At 39.8% G+C, this 18987-nt stretch overlaps 1 protein-coding gene across 1 annotated transcript in view; it reads left to right on the top strand.

The window, feature by feature from the left end:
* The first annotated feature begins 332 nt into the window (after window positions 1-332).
* Window positions 333-18987, top strand: part of LOC135474012 (transducin-like enhancer protein 4) — a 40595-nt gene continuing 21940 nt past the window's right edge. Inside the window, exons 1-5 of the mRNA XM_064753993.1 lie at window positions 333-795; window positions 2099-2196; window positions 5083-5146; window positions 6057-6101; window positions 17876-17938. Of these exons, the coding sequence (XP_064610063.1) occupies window positions 775-795; window positions 2099-2196; window positions 5083-5146; window positions 6057-6101; window positions 17876-17938 (291 nt within the window). The 5' untranslated portion in view covers window positions 333-774. The remainder of the gene's footprint in view (window positions 796-2098; window positions 2197-5082; window positions 5147-6056; window positions 6102-17875; window positions 17939-18987) is intronic.

Here is an 18987-nt window from a genome sequence, read left to right as displayed (position 1 = left end):
GTCATAACGTTCTTCTGGTACCTTCTGATCTACGTAGTTTAAATGGGTTGATATTATAGGCCATGTTTAAATTCAACTTCGCTATGAGGTCACGTTACTTTGAGTGACAGGTAATTTATTCACACATTATGCTCGTTTGTGAGCGCCAGCTCGGACAGCTTCGCTGTTATTGGTCAGTTTGAAGAGACGCTGTGAATAAGTAATCACCCCACGTGGGCCTCTTGTGTCGATAGCAGTGTTTGTTGATAGGGCCAATCATTTGTTTCCCATATATGGCAAGTATATTTGCCTTGCGCTATTGTTACTTGGAGCTAATACCGCGTGTAGAATTATACCGTGTGTGGCATCTTTCCTGGCGGTTCACGAGGGTTTTTCTGTACGCACCAAATTGACCACGGTGCGCGTCATTCCGAATGCGGCGAGATGACTTTGGGGAGCGTCACACTCACAATGCTTTGTTAAACAATGGACGGTCTGCTCCGTGAGGTTTTCATTACCAAACTTACCTATGACAAAGGATTTGTGTCCTGTTTCTGCTTGTGTTGAGTGGCTGTACTATATTCCCGGAGTTTAGTGTTGAAGCCTGCTGGATTTAGCGTACTGGATTTTACTCGGTTACCCTCTTGGCTGTGCTCTGTTTTTGCCGGGCCCAAGTGAGGGCTCAAAGCGTCGTGATTTCGTCTCGGATTTTCGCCTTTCTCTCCACGGATTTTGGATTATTATTTACGGTAGCGTGCCTGCCTAGTCGGGCGCTCCGTAGCCCTGGAATACAAGATGTATCCGAATCGGCACCCCGTAAGTGGAAGCCTGGTAGGGATGGTTATATACTGCTCTGATGTCTCTTCTTTGTTTACCCTTCCCGCACCCTCTATCGGCGGTTGAAGTTGAAGATCTGTTCAACTCCCACTATTGTTTTACCCTTGTTTTGTGTTGGTTTGTAGGCAGTTTCACTCAAGTTGTCTTTCAGTGTGCATTGCCTGTGATTTTCGAGTAGTTTTAAACGTTATGGGTCTGAATTTAGTGCAACACGAGTCCCCGTGTTGACTGTTGTTGTTGTTGCATGGACTACGTTCAGGTTCGTTATTCGTTTTATGATCTAGTTCAACTTCCAGTTTCAGTAAAATTACCCAAGCTGCCAGAACTGCCGGCTGTGATTTATTTTTACTTGCATTTGTGAAGGTATTTTAGTGAAAAGTTCGCCTGATGAAGCCCTGGTTTCATGATAACTTTTGCAGTCTGTTTTCTGTGACTCAGGATAGAGGCGAAGCAAGACTGGAGATAATAACCAGTGGCTCTGTAGCAGAGCCCGTCATGAACTGGCCACATTTATAAAGCCCTTCACTGACATCTTTACAACATTGTCAGCACTCAGTCGATGTGGCGAGTTTAATCAATACTCCAGTGTAACGTGTCCAGACAACATTTAGTCCAGTACTATGTTATCACACTTGGAAAACCTGTTCTCTTAGATTGATGCTATCTTTTCTCTTGGTTTGCGTTGTCTGTCCTCTGTGAAGCTAAGACAACCCCAAATAATGTGCAGTATGGCGCAAAACGAGTGGATTAAAAATGAAACCTTTTTCTCCTTCCATTAAATTGCATTAATGATGGTGAACTAGAGTTAATTAGCTTGATGTCTGTGATGATAGCATTCCACTGTGTTCACTTATGCAGGTATTCTGGTACATTCCTGGTAGCATTATGGAAGAAAATCCCTCCATGCTTCGTCGTTGTTGAAATATCAGCATGATCAATAATAGGCAGTTTAACGAAGGAATAAAATATATGCATTTATTCTTCACTCATAAAAAATGTAGACTGTTCTGATATGTCTTTTTCAGGTCTAGGTAAAATGTATTATTCATAGGCCGGAGAGCAGAACTTTTAAATTAATGCTGCAGTTAGGTTGATCTCAATGCCTGGATATGTTTTATGTACAGTGTATAAATCGTCTCTGGCTTTGATTGAATGTATGAAGGGTATATGCTGTTATAGGTTTGGTCACCAATCGTGCATGACTTGTCAGTGAGAAAAAGGGAAAACATGTGCTGACGTACTAATTGAAATTTTACGTTTCAAGCTGTTCCATCTATTGTAGGCCCCACATCAACCTGGGCAGCCGTTTAAGTTCACAGTGGTGGAGTCCTGTGACCGCATCAAGGAGGAGTTTAGCTTCCTTCAGGCACAGAATCACAGGTAAGATATGCTGAGACAATTGTACTGTGCATTAGTCTGCTTTATAAACCCACTGGATGATTTGAGACTGGAGAGGGGGGGTGGGTGACATGCTCTGTGAGAGCGTGACCCAGTTTATAAGGATATTGCGGTGGAGTGAGACTTTCACCACAGATTTGTAGCCTTAACAAAAGGGCAGGATTTGCACAGTCTGTTAGACTTTTAAGTCTATTATATTTGTCGGCCTATAAGCCCACGTTTGCTGGTTTATTTCACACAGGGCTGTTATATGGTCGTTGTTCAGGAAGGCTTGGCCTCAGTCTGTAAAACAATAAAATGTTGTCTTCCTACTCAGTCATGCAAATTCATCTGCTATTGTTTTAGTGAGGCTTTGTTTAACATACTGTTGTCATGGAGAGATAACAGGTTTTAGGCCTAAGCTGCTAATCAGACAATCCCCGCATCTCCTTGTACACACATATCACAGTATGAGTCAGTGTCACAGCTTTTTCCCATTGATACTAATAGTATGCACAGCTGAAAGAATTAATTCTGACGTTGATTTTAATAATGGGTTTGTACTGTACTCTTCTGGCCTGTCATCCAGTCAGTTGATTTTCCCACATTCTAACCAGGTGCCCTGTTGTTTGTGAAATCTGAAATGTACATTGTAGTCTGTGAGCAGACGACTATGCATAAATCTGCACTGGTAAATTAACTTTGCGGCGATACATTAAAGATCATGACTGGATGATTGTATGCTGCCTGATTTTTATCAGAATAATTGATAATCATTGTTAGAATGCTGGCAGTATGAGTCGAGCCGATTTGGTTGTATTTAATTGTCTGTGGTGGCAAACCTGATGACCTTTGTGAGAATGTGATCAGTTCGTGTTGTGTGGAATTCTACTGTTAAATTCCACCTTAACCTTGTTTATGAATTATGAATTATACCAGAATAAGAGCCTGGTTACATATTTCCTCTTGACATTGACATAAATTTTATTGGCCCGCCTCAGTATGTTGACAGCTATATGTTCATTGTGTCAATCTCATAGATATGTGGACTGAAATGTATGTATAGCATATTATAGGCTGTGTTATTGAGACATGCATGGAAATGTTTGCATACATGTATGTAGATCTATGTATTCAGTGTGTTAACATATGCATAGATTGTAAACAAAACAGTAGCAAAGTTCTGTATGCTATAGGTCTATTGTTGAAAGTAGCAAGGGTGTAATGGTTGTTTTGTATAGGCAACTCATAAACTTTCATTGGTGAAACAGATTACTATTAAACAAGAAAAAGAAAACACATATGTGACAGACTTACTTTTTTTCATGAGTTATGAAGTGATTTTTTGCTGGTACATGTATACCTAATCCACTGCTCATCACTTCCATGGAGACAGAAAATGCAAATCTCTTCCCATGTGAAAATTATTTCCCCTGACATTATACCAACTCGACTAAATCTCCCACCCTTAACATTACTCTTTTTTTTCTTGTCTGAATGATAAAATACTTAAAAACCCATTGGTTTTGTCTGTTAACAATTCACTATCAAGAGGTATATAGCAAGATTTTGCAAGCCCCAGCACATGTCACAAAAAATGAGACTATTTAAGGAGGTTAAATAGCCATTCTGTGTTGTCACAGATATACATCTAAATGACAGCCCCATCCTGCTGTGTGGTATTGATGTGAATGCACTGTACAGCGTACACACTGACCACCCCGGTCACAACACCTACCTGTAGCACTTCATTGACTTCTCATATCTAACACTGTATAGCTGCTTATGTATTGCTGTTTGTCAGTGAAAAAAGTTGCATCAGAATTTAGTATTTAACAAATCAAGTGTGCATGCTGTGGAAAAATCCTGTATGCTATAGTAAATAACTATACTGAAACTTTTTCTGAAACAATTAATGGGATTGAATTTGAAAAAAAGGGAACTGTGTAGCTTTATTAACCAATACAGCAGATGCACATGGATAGCTTAATCTATATAGACACATGTTTATGGTGATGTTATATGATAAAATTTAGTTTGCTGATCCAGTTTTAATTCATGATATCCACACTAACTGATCTTTATACCATGTGTCATTCACAAGATTAATATTACAGACTGGCTTAGTTCTTGCTAGGATTTCATCTGGCTGAATTTTTTTTGTGGAATATGTAACTTGACATTGACTCATTGGGTGATAAAATTGTTGTTGGACATTTCTTGTTATCAGGTCAGTAGAACACTAGTACAAGCCAAGATTTGTCATATGATTATATGTTAATCATGAAACAGTTTTGCAACATTGTTAATTTGATAAAATGGGAGTTAGTTTTGTTTAGAAAGAAAGATAAGATATTAGTTAATTGGTAGATCTGTACAGAAATGTTTTTAACAGATTAAAAGAAGGGTGTGTGTATGTAAATTACTTCACTGAGTGTCATAAGGCGGAGTTAGACTTCTTATGTGTATCACACTCCTCCCATTTTCAGCTTGTGATGGGCCACCTGTCGTTTTGTGTATACTACATTAGGTACAGGTGTAGACCTGTAAATGCTCTAACATCAACTAAGTAATCTTTTAAATGTAATATAGAATACATACATATATTACAATGAAATGTTGTGGTAAGCATCTAAAATGAATAATTTTGCCATCTGGTCAAACATGAAACTGTAGTGTACAGTGTAAAGCACTAATCAAATAAATAAATAAATAAAACTGTAGCTCATTCAGTAATTTGAAAGTCAGCACCATGATGTAACCTTTATACATAAACATATATGACACGATATACTGAATATGTCATTACGCACAGTCACACCTTTTCCTGGCAAACCCACTTTTTGTGTTAACATCAGTTAATAGGTAATTTTCTCTGTTATATTTCAGTTTAAAAATGGAATGCGAGAAATTAGCACAAGAGAAGACGGAAATGCAGCGTCACTATGTTATGGTAAGTGAATATAGCCTCTCTCAGAGGAAGTGGTGGAAGGAGAGACGATGGCTGGGGAGATTGAGGAAGTTGGGGGAGGCACTGGCAGTGTAAAAGATGGATGTTAATTTCTGCGGCCTGAGAGAAACATGGCTCTTTGACTCGCCAGTGTCTATAGAGCCGGCATCTTTTGTTGCTTTTTCCAGTCAGCCAGGCGTGAGTAATTGTATTTATTAGAGAAGGACATCGGGCCTGCCTCATCGCCCCTATTGGCGGAGATCGGCAGCGTTGAGCCGACCCTGCTTCTACGCGTACGCTGGGGGTGTTTTGTAGCCGGGACACAAGTCCGGCAGATATTCTAGGCCTGATATGCTGTTTTCCATATTCAAGATTACATTAGATCTCGCCAGGATGCGGTGGTAAAAACCTGGCCTCTATTGATTGTACCTCACTGATAAAACCTGCCAAATCTTCTCCAGCCCTATTCAATAAACGTACAGCTCTGATTGTGTTCTTCCTCAGCTGTAGGAACATTTGTACTGGAGCTGTCTTTTTTTTTTATCATGTGTTTAAATGCAACAAACTATAAAATTGAAGAAGGTCAAAAATAGATACATGTAATAAAAAGAAAATAAAAAAGAAGACCCTAAAACTGATACAGGTTCTCTATTCTGTCATACCATTTATATGTATACATGTGCTGTTAAACATTCGTGGTTTAAATACTGATCTGACTTTCACGGTCACACTTGAGTGCTCACTGGCTGCAAATCCTGGGTTGGTTATACTCAATATAGCCTGCTATTGTTAACACCAGCCAGTGCTGTTATGCATCACACTTTGTTCCACCACATCTGCTTCTGACAATAATTGTTATTGAACGCAAAAGCCTGATGTTTTCTAATTAGTCTTCCTTTGGTTCTCTCCACAGTATTACGAGATGTCGTATGGGCTAAATGTGGAAATGCACAAACAGGTTAGTTACTGTCTCACTCTTTTTTTTTTTTTTTTTTTTTTTCGCCCTCCTGTCTTTTCATAGTAAAACTTTTGTAGAAAGAAAAGGTGTTATAAAAAAAGGAAAAACCCAATTACATTGTACTGTTCTTTCTTTTTCTGTTCCGTTCATGTTAGTGGAAATGAAATGGTCATGGTTGACTAGTTCTTGCCCTGGCTAGGCTGACATGGTTATTAAATACATGCTGGGAATTTAGCCAGTGTTTTCACTGGGGACCATCAGTGGGTAGAGAGGGAGCTGATATTGATGTGGAATTGTAGAATCCGATGGGAGAAGTGTTGGGGGAGGGCTGGAGGACCAGGGTTAGCTGCTAACACTGGAGATGTCATCAAGAGGCCCTCTGAGAGCTGTAATGACCGCCAGGCATGCATGAATGCTCAATTGAATTGGCGAACAGACAGCCAGCCTAGAACATAATTTATCTGGTAGTGTAGGGCTGGCTGGTGTTAGTGTGGCCACTCCATTATGCCTACACACACACACACACTCACACAACAAGAGTGCATTATAATGATCAAGTAGTAGTAGGCCACCAGACTGCAGAGGTGGGCAGGCTCTGGAGTATTTACCAGTGGGCTGGAGTAGCCAGGAAAGCATCCCTCTGCACCAATCATTGGTGCTGAAGGACGAAGACTGTAGATTAATTCTCCAGAATGTACAGCGTTTGTGTAGGGTTAGTGTATGCCATATTAACACAATTGAATGGCATAAGCACACAAAGAATCCTGTTCGTGTAATGTTACAAATATCATAGTGCTTCAGATATTAATTCATTGAATGTTCTGTCGATAGAATGTTACAGTAATTTATTAGGTATTACTCTGCTGGAAGTGCTCTGTGTGACACAGGATGTGATGCAAATCATGGTAGACTGTCCCGGATAAATTCACTAGCATCGCGCCATTACACAGATGATGGTGTCCAGGATCTCACAGATGTGACTATGATAAAAGTTTAGTGGATCAGATACAAAAGGGTAACATGTCTGTATGTAAACCCACTCCGCTGAAAGCCGAGTAAATATATATGATGTATAGTCCTATATCAGATATTTGTTAATATGGTACATGGTCTGTAGATTGAATGTTGAAATAGTGTAGTATGATATCAGACAAAAGAAAACAAACATAAATGTTTGGTTTATTTTGTGAAATTGGAAAGCATAATTTTAAAAAATATTTAAAATTTTTTTTGGTATTCTGCCCCTAAAATTTAGCTGGTACCATTTTAGTCCAGGGCAGCAGTACCCATTGTTTTGGTTCTTGTTTCTGAGAAGTCGTTAGCTGTGTGCTTATGTACATGTGCACTGATGAAGGACTGCAGGTGTTTGGCAAGATAATGAATGCCTTTCTGCTACTGGCAGTGAAATCTAAACTGTAAACATTACAAACCATTCATTGTTGAATCAGAAATTAGTTATGTGCATTATTGCACCCAGTCTCTGAATTCCAGCATACCTGGAATTTAGGTATGGTACACAACAATGGTGGCTGATGTGCCACGGGAACAAGGTGAGCAGTTCAGGTGATCCGTAGAAACTATTTGGCAAAGGGTGTGAATTCTTGGTTTGTTACAGCCACTGCCACCTTTTTGTAGGTAGTGCCAGACTGCCAGTCAGATTTATAAGTGTTACCTATGGGGAGGCAGCAGACTGTGCAGCAGAGGTATCGTTATTGGTCACCAGAGCAATCAACAGGATTGTAGCTTGTTGCTGTTAGACCTTGAACAGTTGCGTTTTGTACATGCATCTGGTGGCTGGCAGTATGTTACTCTGAAACCACGAAATGTTCTGTGTATAAGGATGTGTAAACTAAACACATCACAAATAAATGATGTAATGCTATAAAACACTTGAATATTGTGACTTCAAAGTCATTGACCTGAGAAATAAGAAAAGTGTATAACAATACATTGCTCATTGATTTAAAGGAGGCAGGCGTGAAAAACGCATCTCAGGAAAGTATTCCCCATACATAATACTGGACTGAAGTAAAAGTGCAGTGCATATACACAGGGAGAGCATGTCTCTTACAGTGGAAAACAGTGTTTTAATAAATAAACCAGAGGCTGAGATGAAAATTGATTTACCAGGAGGGCTAATTTGAGACAGGCCAAGAGTAGAGGATGATGCCTGTCAGCTGTTTATTAGCAATTCATGTGGCTGGCAGGCCGTTACATGCAGTCAGGACACAGGACAAGTTCTATGCATATATCAAACTGTCTAAACTTTGATGTAGCTACGTGTATCTGTACCAACATAGACATATATTAATGTGCCTTGTATATATGTGCAAGTCTTAGCCAAGGGTGGGGTAGGTGGCCAGAGATGTGCACTGTGTTTTAGTTTAGCTCATCATTTCAAACATATCTGTCTTTAAGCCAGTGTTTATCTGTTTCTGACTTAATCTGACAGAGAATCAGAGCAGATACACTTTGTTTCCTATAAATCTGTAAAAGTTTGTACTGTAATGAACGTATTACATGCACCTGTAACTTTGTGTGTTTCTGTATGCGTTGGTGTGAACAACAAAAATTTGTTGAACAGTGATGAACTCTCTCTCTATACGTGTTCAATCAAAACTGATCCTGAACTTGGCAGACTTGAGAACGGTGAGAAGTGATCCGCTGTTTCAAGAGGCTGTACCTGATGTGTAGAGGTAAAATATCAAGTCGGGTAACCCAATCTCTGGAAGCAGAGAGAGTCATAGGGGAGGGCTACATCCTTGCCTTTATCTTCTTCAGTATATTTAGCTACAGTCAATATCTATCTGTTCTGGCATCAGGAGCTGGAATGTTGATATACCCCCCTTTTCATCACGTCTGCCTTTTTTTTTTTTTTCGTCCTCCTTTTTTTTCTTGTCCGAATGTTTTACCGTGTCAGTTAAAGTCAGCAGATCAGATTAGGGTCTGGTTTTCGGGGTGGCTTGTGATAGGATACTATGGAGTCCAGGTGATATTAGATACCTGATGTAAATAGCACTCAGCTAACGAGCAGCAGGCTACCTGCAGGGGCAAGAACTTGCTCAGTTCATGGTTATAGCTTAAATTCATGCTTACCAGCTTCAGCTTGATGCCAGGACCCCGTGTGTATATATCTTGCATGTTGTGAGTTGATAGCTTGTGGGAAGTGGCAGGGTGCTCTTAGTACAGTGACCAGAGGGGAGGCCCTGGGAGCGTGTGAAGTGATTGGGTCTTCTGAGAGGTCATAGAATAGACACATGCATGTATTCATAAAGAGGACATCCCACAAACAGACCCTTTTTGTGGTGTTGTATGTATATATAATGCTATCAGCATTTTTGTCAGAGGAAAGCTGTTCTCATTGGAGGCTGAAGGCATGCTGTATTAAAGCAGTGCTGAAATCTGCTGTTACCTTTTAACAGGTAAACATTTTGTGGCTTACTACAAACGTGTCACTATATCTCAGTGACTGCCGATTCTGTGACCTGTGAAAAATGTTTTGATATCTTGATAATTTAATCTGATCGCCAGTAATTCACATCTTACAGTTTAATGTGTGGATGGACAAGATTTCTCATGGTCTTTTTGGTCAAAAGTCTACTTGATTCTATTGTTATTTTTCTCACTGTGTAAAGAGAACTAACATGATAATCTGTGGCTATGCATGAGTGAGCAGTGAAATTCCTACCTCTTCATTTGCATATCATCGTCAGGGATCTTGTCTCGTTATCAGCAAAACTGTTTTATCTACTACTGCTTGTGTGATGGCTCTACAACTACCTCTTTACTAGCTATCAGGGATTAAAAAGAAAACTCCGTCTGATTGCCCCTGTTTTTTTTCCTGATTAACATTTGTAGGGATTAGATATTTTTTTGCGGATGGACCATAAAAGACGTTGTCAGTTGTGGGTATGTGCTTGATTACTTTGCTGGTTGCTATGGTAATGTGGAAGTGTCAAATGCAGTCTTGTGAACAAGCGACTGTTCAAACAGTCAGTAGTGCAACTGGAAGATTAGCTCAAATGTCATTTTTATCGTTGCGGTTTCAATTGAGTTGTTAATAGGAAATCGATCGTGTGATTGAGCTATTGCCTAACCAAACAGCGTGGAGTTGAAGATAGGCCTACCCACAGGAGTGGCGAAACAAACCAGGCTGTTGTGAGGCGAACATGAACGGCCGATTGAATGGCACTCCAAAAGCACCATCGCATGCTTTTGTTGGTATGCGAAAACATGGGGCTAAAAACTATTGACTCTGTCAATATTGGAACAGGCGAGTGTAGATCGCATTTATCAACACAAGAGAGGAACGTAAATATGCTGCCATTGTAATGTTTTTTGAAAGTAGATCAATTCAGACTGGTGGGTTGTTTGAGGGTCTGCATGGAGAGATTGAACAACACAATATAGCAACCCTTCTGTTGATTTTCTTCCTAAAAACACGGTGTCTGTCAGTAATAGATCATAACTCCATCCTGCAGCAGGCTACCCAGCACTTGTGTATGTGGCCGGGCTGTATGGCTTAGCAAACAGAGCCGCCTGGGCTATAGCTTGCACTCTATTGACATTAGCAAACAAAGCTAGTTAATTATTAGACTCTAGCTCTTCAAGTAATTCACAAGTTGTGTCACAGAACTGCTGCTCAAACAGACCATCTTTGTTGGTGAGGTTCTAGCTGACTTGCTGTTAACAAGTGGGAAGAGGATGACCCCACTACTTTAGACCATTATGTGACAGGGCTTTGATGAGCTATCAGATGACATGGTGACCCCACACTGTGTTAGACAGAATGTCAACACCATACCTGTTATGAATATCTGTGATAATTTCAATTATGTGTAGTGTCACATGACAATAATTTGTATACGAGGAAAACTACTTTAGCCATCAGAATGATAATTTAGAATGTTAGTTGTTGACATTTTGTGGTAAATGTTTACTGTAGCAGTAATGATAAGGATGTTGATTATAGTTGCCCTTTATGCATATACACCTGGGATCACTTTCACAAAACTTCCTAACTCATATTTCTCTTAACTTTTTTGTAAAAGATGTTGTCTGGGTTATACTGCCTTAAGGCGACATCATTTACAGGAAAAGTTCCGAAAAATTGAGTTTGTGACCATGGCTCCAGGTTTATAAGCTGGGGTACCTGGTGAAGGTCGGTGCTTCACACTGGGCTCATGGGATTGATTTTCCCAACTCGTAAACCTGTGCGTTATTCAAGTAAAACATTTTAAAAGCACAAATCAAATAAGTACATAGTGGGATTCACATTCCAAAAGGCGATGTTTAAAAATTTTTAGCATTCTGTATTTCCTTGTTTGTTTAAAATGACATTAAAATCTGACTTATCTTGTCATAACTGATCAAATGATAGGAATACCTATGGTAACACTGATGCTTTCTATCGTGTGACTAGAAAACCAAGTCTGCATGGGTGGGTTACTGGTACTAGGTATGGGGTGGGTGAGGGAGGCATTCAGGGAGGTCTGGGAACAGTGTATGCAGATGAGCAGGGCACGGATAATATGCCAGGTGCTGCTTGATTCCAGGCTTGTTATCATTACTCTTAACTCTCCCCAGGACAACATGCAGTGTGAAAGTTATTAGGATAGGTTACAGGCTTTCGTCAGGCAGATTAGCTCACTGTTGGACCTGATTGTGTTTTATTGTAAGGCCCCATTAAGTTTAATCGTAAAGATGGAGACAGCATGTCCACGTGGACCCGTCTACATTACAATAATTGGTCTGCGCACAATAGCTCCTGCTTGTGGTGTTACAACACACAAATGTAAACGCTCAACACTTTTGCACATTATTATTCCTCAGAGGTGTGTAGGAAGTACTTTTTTGTTGGGGGGGGGGGGGGAGGGGGTCTGTATTAAATCCATGTTGTACAGTTAATCTCCTCTGTCACCTAGGGTCATTCCATGGAAGTCTGTAGCCTGGGGCCACGCTCAGACTTCCTCCCTGGCTCTTCTCACGGGTTTGAAACAATCAACATCAAAGACAAGGGCCTAAAGCAGTACAATTATCATCGTCCATTTGTTCTCACTTCGATCCTAAGATCACACATTTATCTCTGAAGAAATAATTAGACTTCAGAGGTATTAAAAGCTTTGGCTTTCCTGTGCGTTGTCTGTCCCATTAAGACTGCCTCAATTTGTTACATTGGTGATGCTTGCCATTAAGGAAGAGTTTCACCCACCTCCAGTGGTTTTCTGTCCTTGACATCTCCAGACATATAGGATGGTACTGGTGATTAACTGTAATTTATACACACACTCTGTTGCTTAGGTCACATCAGAAAGATTTATGTTATGGTTATATTTAAGAAGTGTTACCTGACACAGTTAATGCAGAATTTGGAATTCTTCAGCTTACTTTTAGGTTGGATAGCTTTTGCCTGGGTGGGTGTGTTTTTCTCATTGTCTTTGAGAGAAGACTAACATGGTGATGTAAGAAAAATAAGAGCAACGGTGTAAATGTCTCCCTGATTTCAAAGTCTTTCTACCTTTGTGGATAGCGCTGACTGAAATTTATGTAGGTTCATTTTAAGAAACTATGACTGAGACCAATGATATCTGCACAGTGAAAAGTTATGAAAACTTATAAATACATATTTTAGGACATTACTTACACTTTACTTGGAAGCCATCATGATAATGGTGAGAATGCTACAGTTGTTTGTTATGCTGTACTCAGTGTTATGGCGACCAATGTTATAGAGGGCATAAACCGGGCAGAGCCCTAGGGAAACCCACGACCATCCACGGGTTGCTGGACGACCAAAGAGGAGAGAATGTTAGAGGTGTTTTTGCCTACAAGTCAGGAAACTATGACCATAGCAGCTTATAAACATCAACTTATGTCAATATTGGCATACTTGTACAACGTACAATAAAGTAATGTTGTGAAAGACATACGCTATAAACCAGTGTTACCTCAAAACAATTTCAGTGGATAAATCATTGGCTTCACTGTTTATACTGGTGCTATATTCCATGAACATTATAATGCCAGTGATATTGCCAAGTTTAGTTTTCCCATTAAAAAGAAATACCTTGTTTATATTGTATGCACTATTGCAGAAGTGCAGTGACTGCAAGTATCTATGTGTTTCCTGTGTTGTTTTGCTGAGAAATGTATCCTGGGATACCTTCACATCCAGATCAGATGATTGTTGTGCCAAACAATGTGGGTATGATTGATTTGTTGTGTTATATGTTCGTGACTGTTGTGGAGGAGGTAAAATGTTAGGATGCAAGTGGTTTTGTGAGTTGTCATCACAATGTGGGGATGTTTTGGTTGCTATTAATATCTGTAGAAACAATGATTTGTCTGTCCAGTTTGAGTGATGTGGGCTTAATCTCCACAAACACAAACCACACATACAAAAAAAAAAAAAAGAAAAAAAAAATCATCAAAACAGTAACATAACTGTGAAAATTTTCTTCAATTGTTTTACAAATATGTGTTTCTGCAGAGCCAGTTATAATGTTTCGGAACTTCTCCTGGCTCTGGTATTTGGAAGCAATCTTAGACCTAAGTCAGAATTTCAAATCATTTTAAAATTGTTCTTTCTTGCATAACTACATCAAAGTATTGTTCCACAATGTAAATTCTGGGTAAGTTGTTGTGAAATAAATTTCATCTAAAACAACAGAAAGGAAACATGCCAATTTTAAGGATTGAAATTTTGTTACATGTACACACATTCTCAGTGGTCTTTATATTCTTGTCACTGAACTGCTCAGTGTTGTACCAAGTCAACTATGTCAGCTTTTCTCAGCTTTTTTTTTTGTTCCCTCTTTTCTTTTTTTCGTCTCCTTCAACCTCTAGATTTTGTGTGCTGTGAACCATGAAAGATACGAACGTGCAAATGACAAGATTACTCAAGCTTGAAATTCAAGTCTTTTGTTGTCCTCTGGTTAAAAATAGGGAGTAAAACACGCTAGAAAAAGGAGATCTAATAGATATAACACTTAATACCAGTTTGTTGGACAGTAAAATAATAGATCATGGATTCATTACCTTGTACTTGTGTGTTTTTGTCTCTGGCTGACAGCAAGTGGGAAGAAGAGTTTGAGTAAAGAAGCACAGGGATGGAGTGTGATGAATGGACATGTCAGAGATATACATCACCTTGTATGTACCAAGGCTGTTCATTTCACATCTTGGTATAGAATAAGTTACCATAGCTGCAAAGTACTTTCGTTTAAGATATCTCTCCAGAGTTCTATGGCATGTAACAGCTTCAAATGCTTGAACACAGTTTTCGTTTCTGAAGCTAAGATGAGGGGTGCCAGAAAAAAGTTGCGCAACATTGTTGGGGAGGATGACAGATAGGCATTAAAACCTACATTTGTCATAGTGAAATTACTTGATTAAGTCTCTTGGACGTGTACATGGGCCTTACTAGAGTAATTGTTTTTTGCTTTTTTTCTTTCTGGGAAAAAGAGACCAGGCTTCCTTAATAGTGCCATCCGTGTTAAATTTTTTTTATGGGGACAGACAGTTAATGTCTGCTACAAAGCATGTAGTAGCATGATGCCATTATTATGAACCATATTAAACTTGTTTTGTGATTGGAGAACTACTGAGGAGCAACGGAATAGCTGTCATTTGATAATTACCTTTGTCATTTGTCTGTGCGAGTTCCTTGGCTGCCTTTAGCTTTGTCAGTTATTAACATTTCTTCTCCCTTATGCTGTAATGCCTCATCAGTGTTGTATTGGACTGAGGAAATAAAGCTGTTTATTTGCACTCTGGATGACGTGGCAAATGGGGATATCATAACTGAATTCTGGCATGACCATGGTGGACAACGGAATGTATTTTGGGAGACCAAACACAGTTAACTGATATTCGTGCTATGAAAAGCTTGGATGATATGAGGAGTTTCCCCTGGGGTAGGAGGACATGTCTTTATGACAGTGGCCTAATGTGTACCAGAGACTCCACTATCCTGTTGCATGTTGTTATGTGATTTTTCTTTATTATGATCTGAAATGTGCACAAGACTTGCCTGATTTTATTACAGGCTATCTCGTACCTCTCCCATTAGGCCTATAATAAATTTTGGATCACTCAGGCTTCAATCCATCAGTTTTCCTTGTCCCTGAATGCTAGCAGTTTAATTTGAGAAAGGCTCGCTCTATCAACCGCTCAATACAGCCATCCCCTGCATAATTTCCCTCAAGAACAATTGCCACTTTTCTGCACTACGCTCTGTCTCGGGTGACTTTGATGAAAATTGTGTGTAGTTTATCACTACAGTAAACTTATTTTCTGCCCCCAAGAGGGCGTTATTCAGGGCAATAGACTTCCTGTGCTAAATGTAATCACGTTCTTCCTGATAGAACTAATACAGGTTCCTCCCCAACGTGGACCACTGGGTAACGGCTTTATAATAGAGACCGCGGGGATTTGATTTGGTTTGTCTGCCCTTGTTGCGGTGCTCTTTAGTCATATTTCACTGTAGATATCTCGCTGTGAGAGCTCCCCCGAGTCCGTTGTAATCGGGCTCACAAAAGCCTGCGAATGACACAGTTATGAATTGATTGTGTGAAGAACGCCACCGCCAGTAGCGGAGCACCAAACGCGATTACGCTACGGCGGGTGGGGAAATGAAACTGTCTACAAGTGATCGCGCTCTGAAATTGTGTGATGCTCATAAAATTACTCTGGCAGAAACCTCCACCAACCAGAGGTCAGCCGCCGTGATAGAATGGCCGAGTAACATGTGAATATCGGCAGCCGAAAATTTTCTACGTCCATGCGTCTGCTTGGAAATTCTATTGTCAAGGCTTGTCACCCATCCATCTGCGAATTTCCTCTGGGTAATAGGTTCTGTGCCAGATTGGTTTTACGTTTTTCTCCCGATCAGATTTGTCCTGCCCTTGTCCATCAATGCCCTGACTTAGGGAAATGAAATCACATTTTGGATGCAGAAGCGCGTAGCCATTCCTGTTGTATCAATCACGCTGGGTCAGTAGTTGCTTAGAGAACACTTTACTGGCCAGTCAACGAAGGAGGCAATTAAAACATTGAATAGCCAACCCTAGCATGGAATTCCTGCTCACCATTCTGTAATAGCTGCAATATTTCCTGCTTGATTTGGTCATTTGATTGGGCTAGTCTCGGCAGGCCTCTAGGGACAGGCTTCTAGCACTGAGAAGACCTGAATTCCACCACACAATCTTATTACGGATCAGCTTTGATAGACAGAGGTTCTGGCCCAATATGACAAACCCGTTTGCATAACAATCTCATCCAAAGATTACTTTTGGTCAGATGCCAACTAGAGTTTCGTCACAAGCTAATGCGACCAGAAACTACTGGTGATGTATCGGATTGGTAAAGTTAAATAGCATAACCAATTTCTCCCCTCTCACATGTAGTCAATGATCAGGCATTTCACTGAATAAATTTTTTGTAAGTTAATATGCTCATTAATCTTGTAACATAAATGGGGAAAAAATGAAAAAAAAAAAGATCTGAAGAAAAAAAAAAACTCTCTGCCTCATCTCTGTTGTTCCCAAGCCCAGCAGATTATACATCAAAAATGCATGCACATTTCATCAAGCTAATAAAAGATTACTGTAATTCTTCAACCTTTTCTGATGTTTGCAATGTGCATATTTTGAGGAAATTATTCTGTGTAGACTGACAAAACCATACTGTTTGTAAAGTCCTGAAATTTGTCAACCCAACCAATGTAGTTTTGACTCTGAAAGTAAATTAAAAAGGTGCACAAATCTCTCTAAAAGTTGCTCTTTCAAATGCGGAAAGGATGAGGGATCAGGGTGGCATTAAATGTCATTGTCGTGGAACACAACTAGAGTTTGGACGTATGGATAACAATTTCTATTCAATCAGTCTGTCAATATTTGAAGATGTTAACTCATGTACTAATATCATTTTGTTGTTATTTCTGCATCCAACCTGTAATGGCAACATTTCCTGAAACAAAAATGCCTTGCAGAGAAGATTTACTGTAGTTGTGGGTGTTGTTATGTAGACAGATACATGTATATCTGGAAATCAGACATTTTCTCCAGATGCATTTAATGTATTGATTACAGTCGGGAGTGTCCTCCAGCCAGGTTTCATCAGCCAGTTTGTCTCAAAACTTTGCCAGACAGTGTAATTAGAAGAATAAAAAAATGTTGAGCCTTCCTGTATATTTTACCTGTAGCTGTTATTCGTATGAATATAGTGGTAATGACTATTGATTATATGTTTAATTGCTTTAGAATACACAAAGCACATGCATAGAAATGAAGTATGTGGCTACATGTGTATATGTATGGGAAGTAAAAATACATCAGATGTTCAACCAGAAGGTCAGGATGACATTTTCTAAGGTTTGAGCATGGGGAGTTCAAATCTGTATTTGGTCTGTATCATAACGTGGGAGAAAACTTCAGCTGTTAATACAACAACTCTAATCCATATGATGTTATGTACTACTGATGGCATCAATGTCCGGTTTACAGGATTAACACGCATACATGTACATACAGACATATAGTATCCGGGTATTATATATATATATACTGTACCAAAGCTTGGTAATCTCTCCTCTGTGTATGTGTATATGTATGTATGTATAGATGTTTGAGGTGATACAGAAGCTTTTGACAGTATAAGCTAATGAATGTTTAATGGCCATATAAGCTCACATTCGTGTACCTCAACTCTCCACAGTTCCACGCCTGATTGATCCGACACTCATTCTTTTGTTCTTTTTTTCTTCTTCTCCACAGACGGAAATTGCCAAGCGTTTGAATGCAATCTGCGCTCAAGTAATTCCATTCCTCTCTCAAGAGGTAGGTACTGATAAAATCAGCATTGACAGTATGTTCGGTAAACTCCGGGGTTGGGTCTGCCTTGATAATATTGTAGCCAAACATAGGTGTAAGCCAGGGATAGGAGCTCCTGGGCCTTCATCAATAATTAAAAACTTCCTTGGGGAAATGAGGGATAATAACTTGTCTGGGGCCCAGTACAAAGTAGGGCTATAATTGTGCAGACCAGGAGAGCTGAGGGAGGGATTGGGGTGGGAAGGAGCTTAGACCAGCCCTGATCAGCTTGGCTTGGTACTGACGCCGCTCATACAGCCTCCCCAACCCAAAGACGCATTAATACCACAGCTGTCCTTCGCATGGCTCATTATTATCGCAAAACAGGCGATTGTTGATGCGCGTCACAGGTTCAGTGGTTGGCAGCGTTGATGAGCGGAGGAATTGATGTAGTGAGAAGAATGAGGGATTGGTCCATGCCTTCTAATGTGGCCAGATAAGCACGCCTGATGAGATCTCCCAACTTTACCACCGCACGCAGTTAGCACGGCTGCTACTTACAGACATAAAAGAAATTTAAGTCCCATGAATGAGTCGTTTCCCTGGTCTTAACTTCCATGACGTTACAGGTCCCTGTACCTTTGGGAATGGAAGAGACAGTTGACATCTTCCTGGTCTTGTGGTGTATAACGTATTACAGCTGCCAGGATTTATACCTGCATTATGCCGTCTTGCATCTACTTACACCTACATGTACCAGGCAGCCTTTTTGCTGGGACAGAATGTAGCTACATGTACCATGTAACAACAGTGTCAGCAAAATGTAGCCGTTACATCATATTATAACATGTCAAAGAAGCTGGAGTCTGCATTGACACTTTGTCCCAGGACCAAGTAAATGCTTTTTAATGCAGATCTTACGTGTATAGTGTTACTAACAAGGAATAGATACTAATATTTTGTTAAAGTTTTCAAAACAAAATAATAATTTCTGAAATTAAAGTTGACCCTGGCTTCATTTACATCAAACTTTTTGAACCCATAATTGTATGTCTTCGTGAGAACAAATGGGATTG

This window comes from Liolophura sinensis, chromosome 8 (genome assembly GCF_032854445.1).
Source record: "Liolophura sinensis isolate JHLJ2023 chromosome 8, CUHK_Ljap_v2, whole genome shotgun sequence".
Classification (NCBI taxonomy): Eukaryota; Metazoa; Mollusca; class Polyplacophora; order Chitonida; family Chitonidae; genus Liolophura; species Liolophura sinensis.
This window is presented reverse-complemented; position numbering and strand designations above follow the sequence as displayed.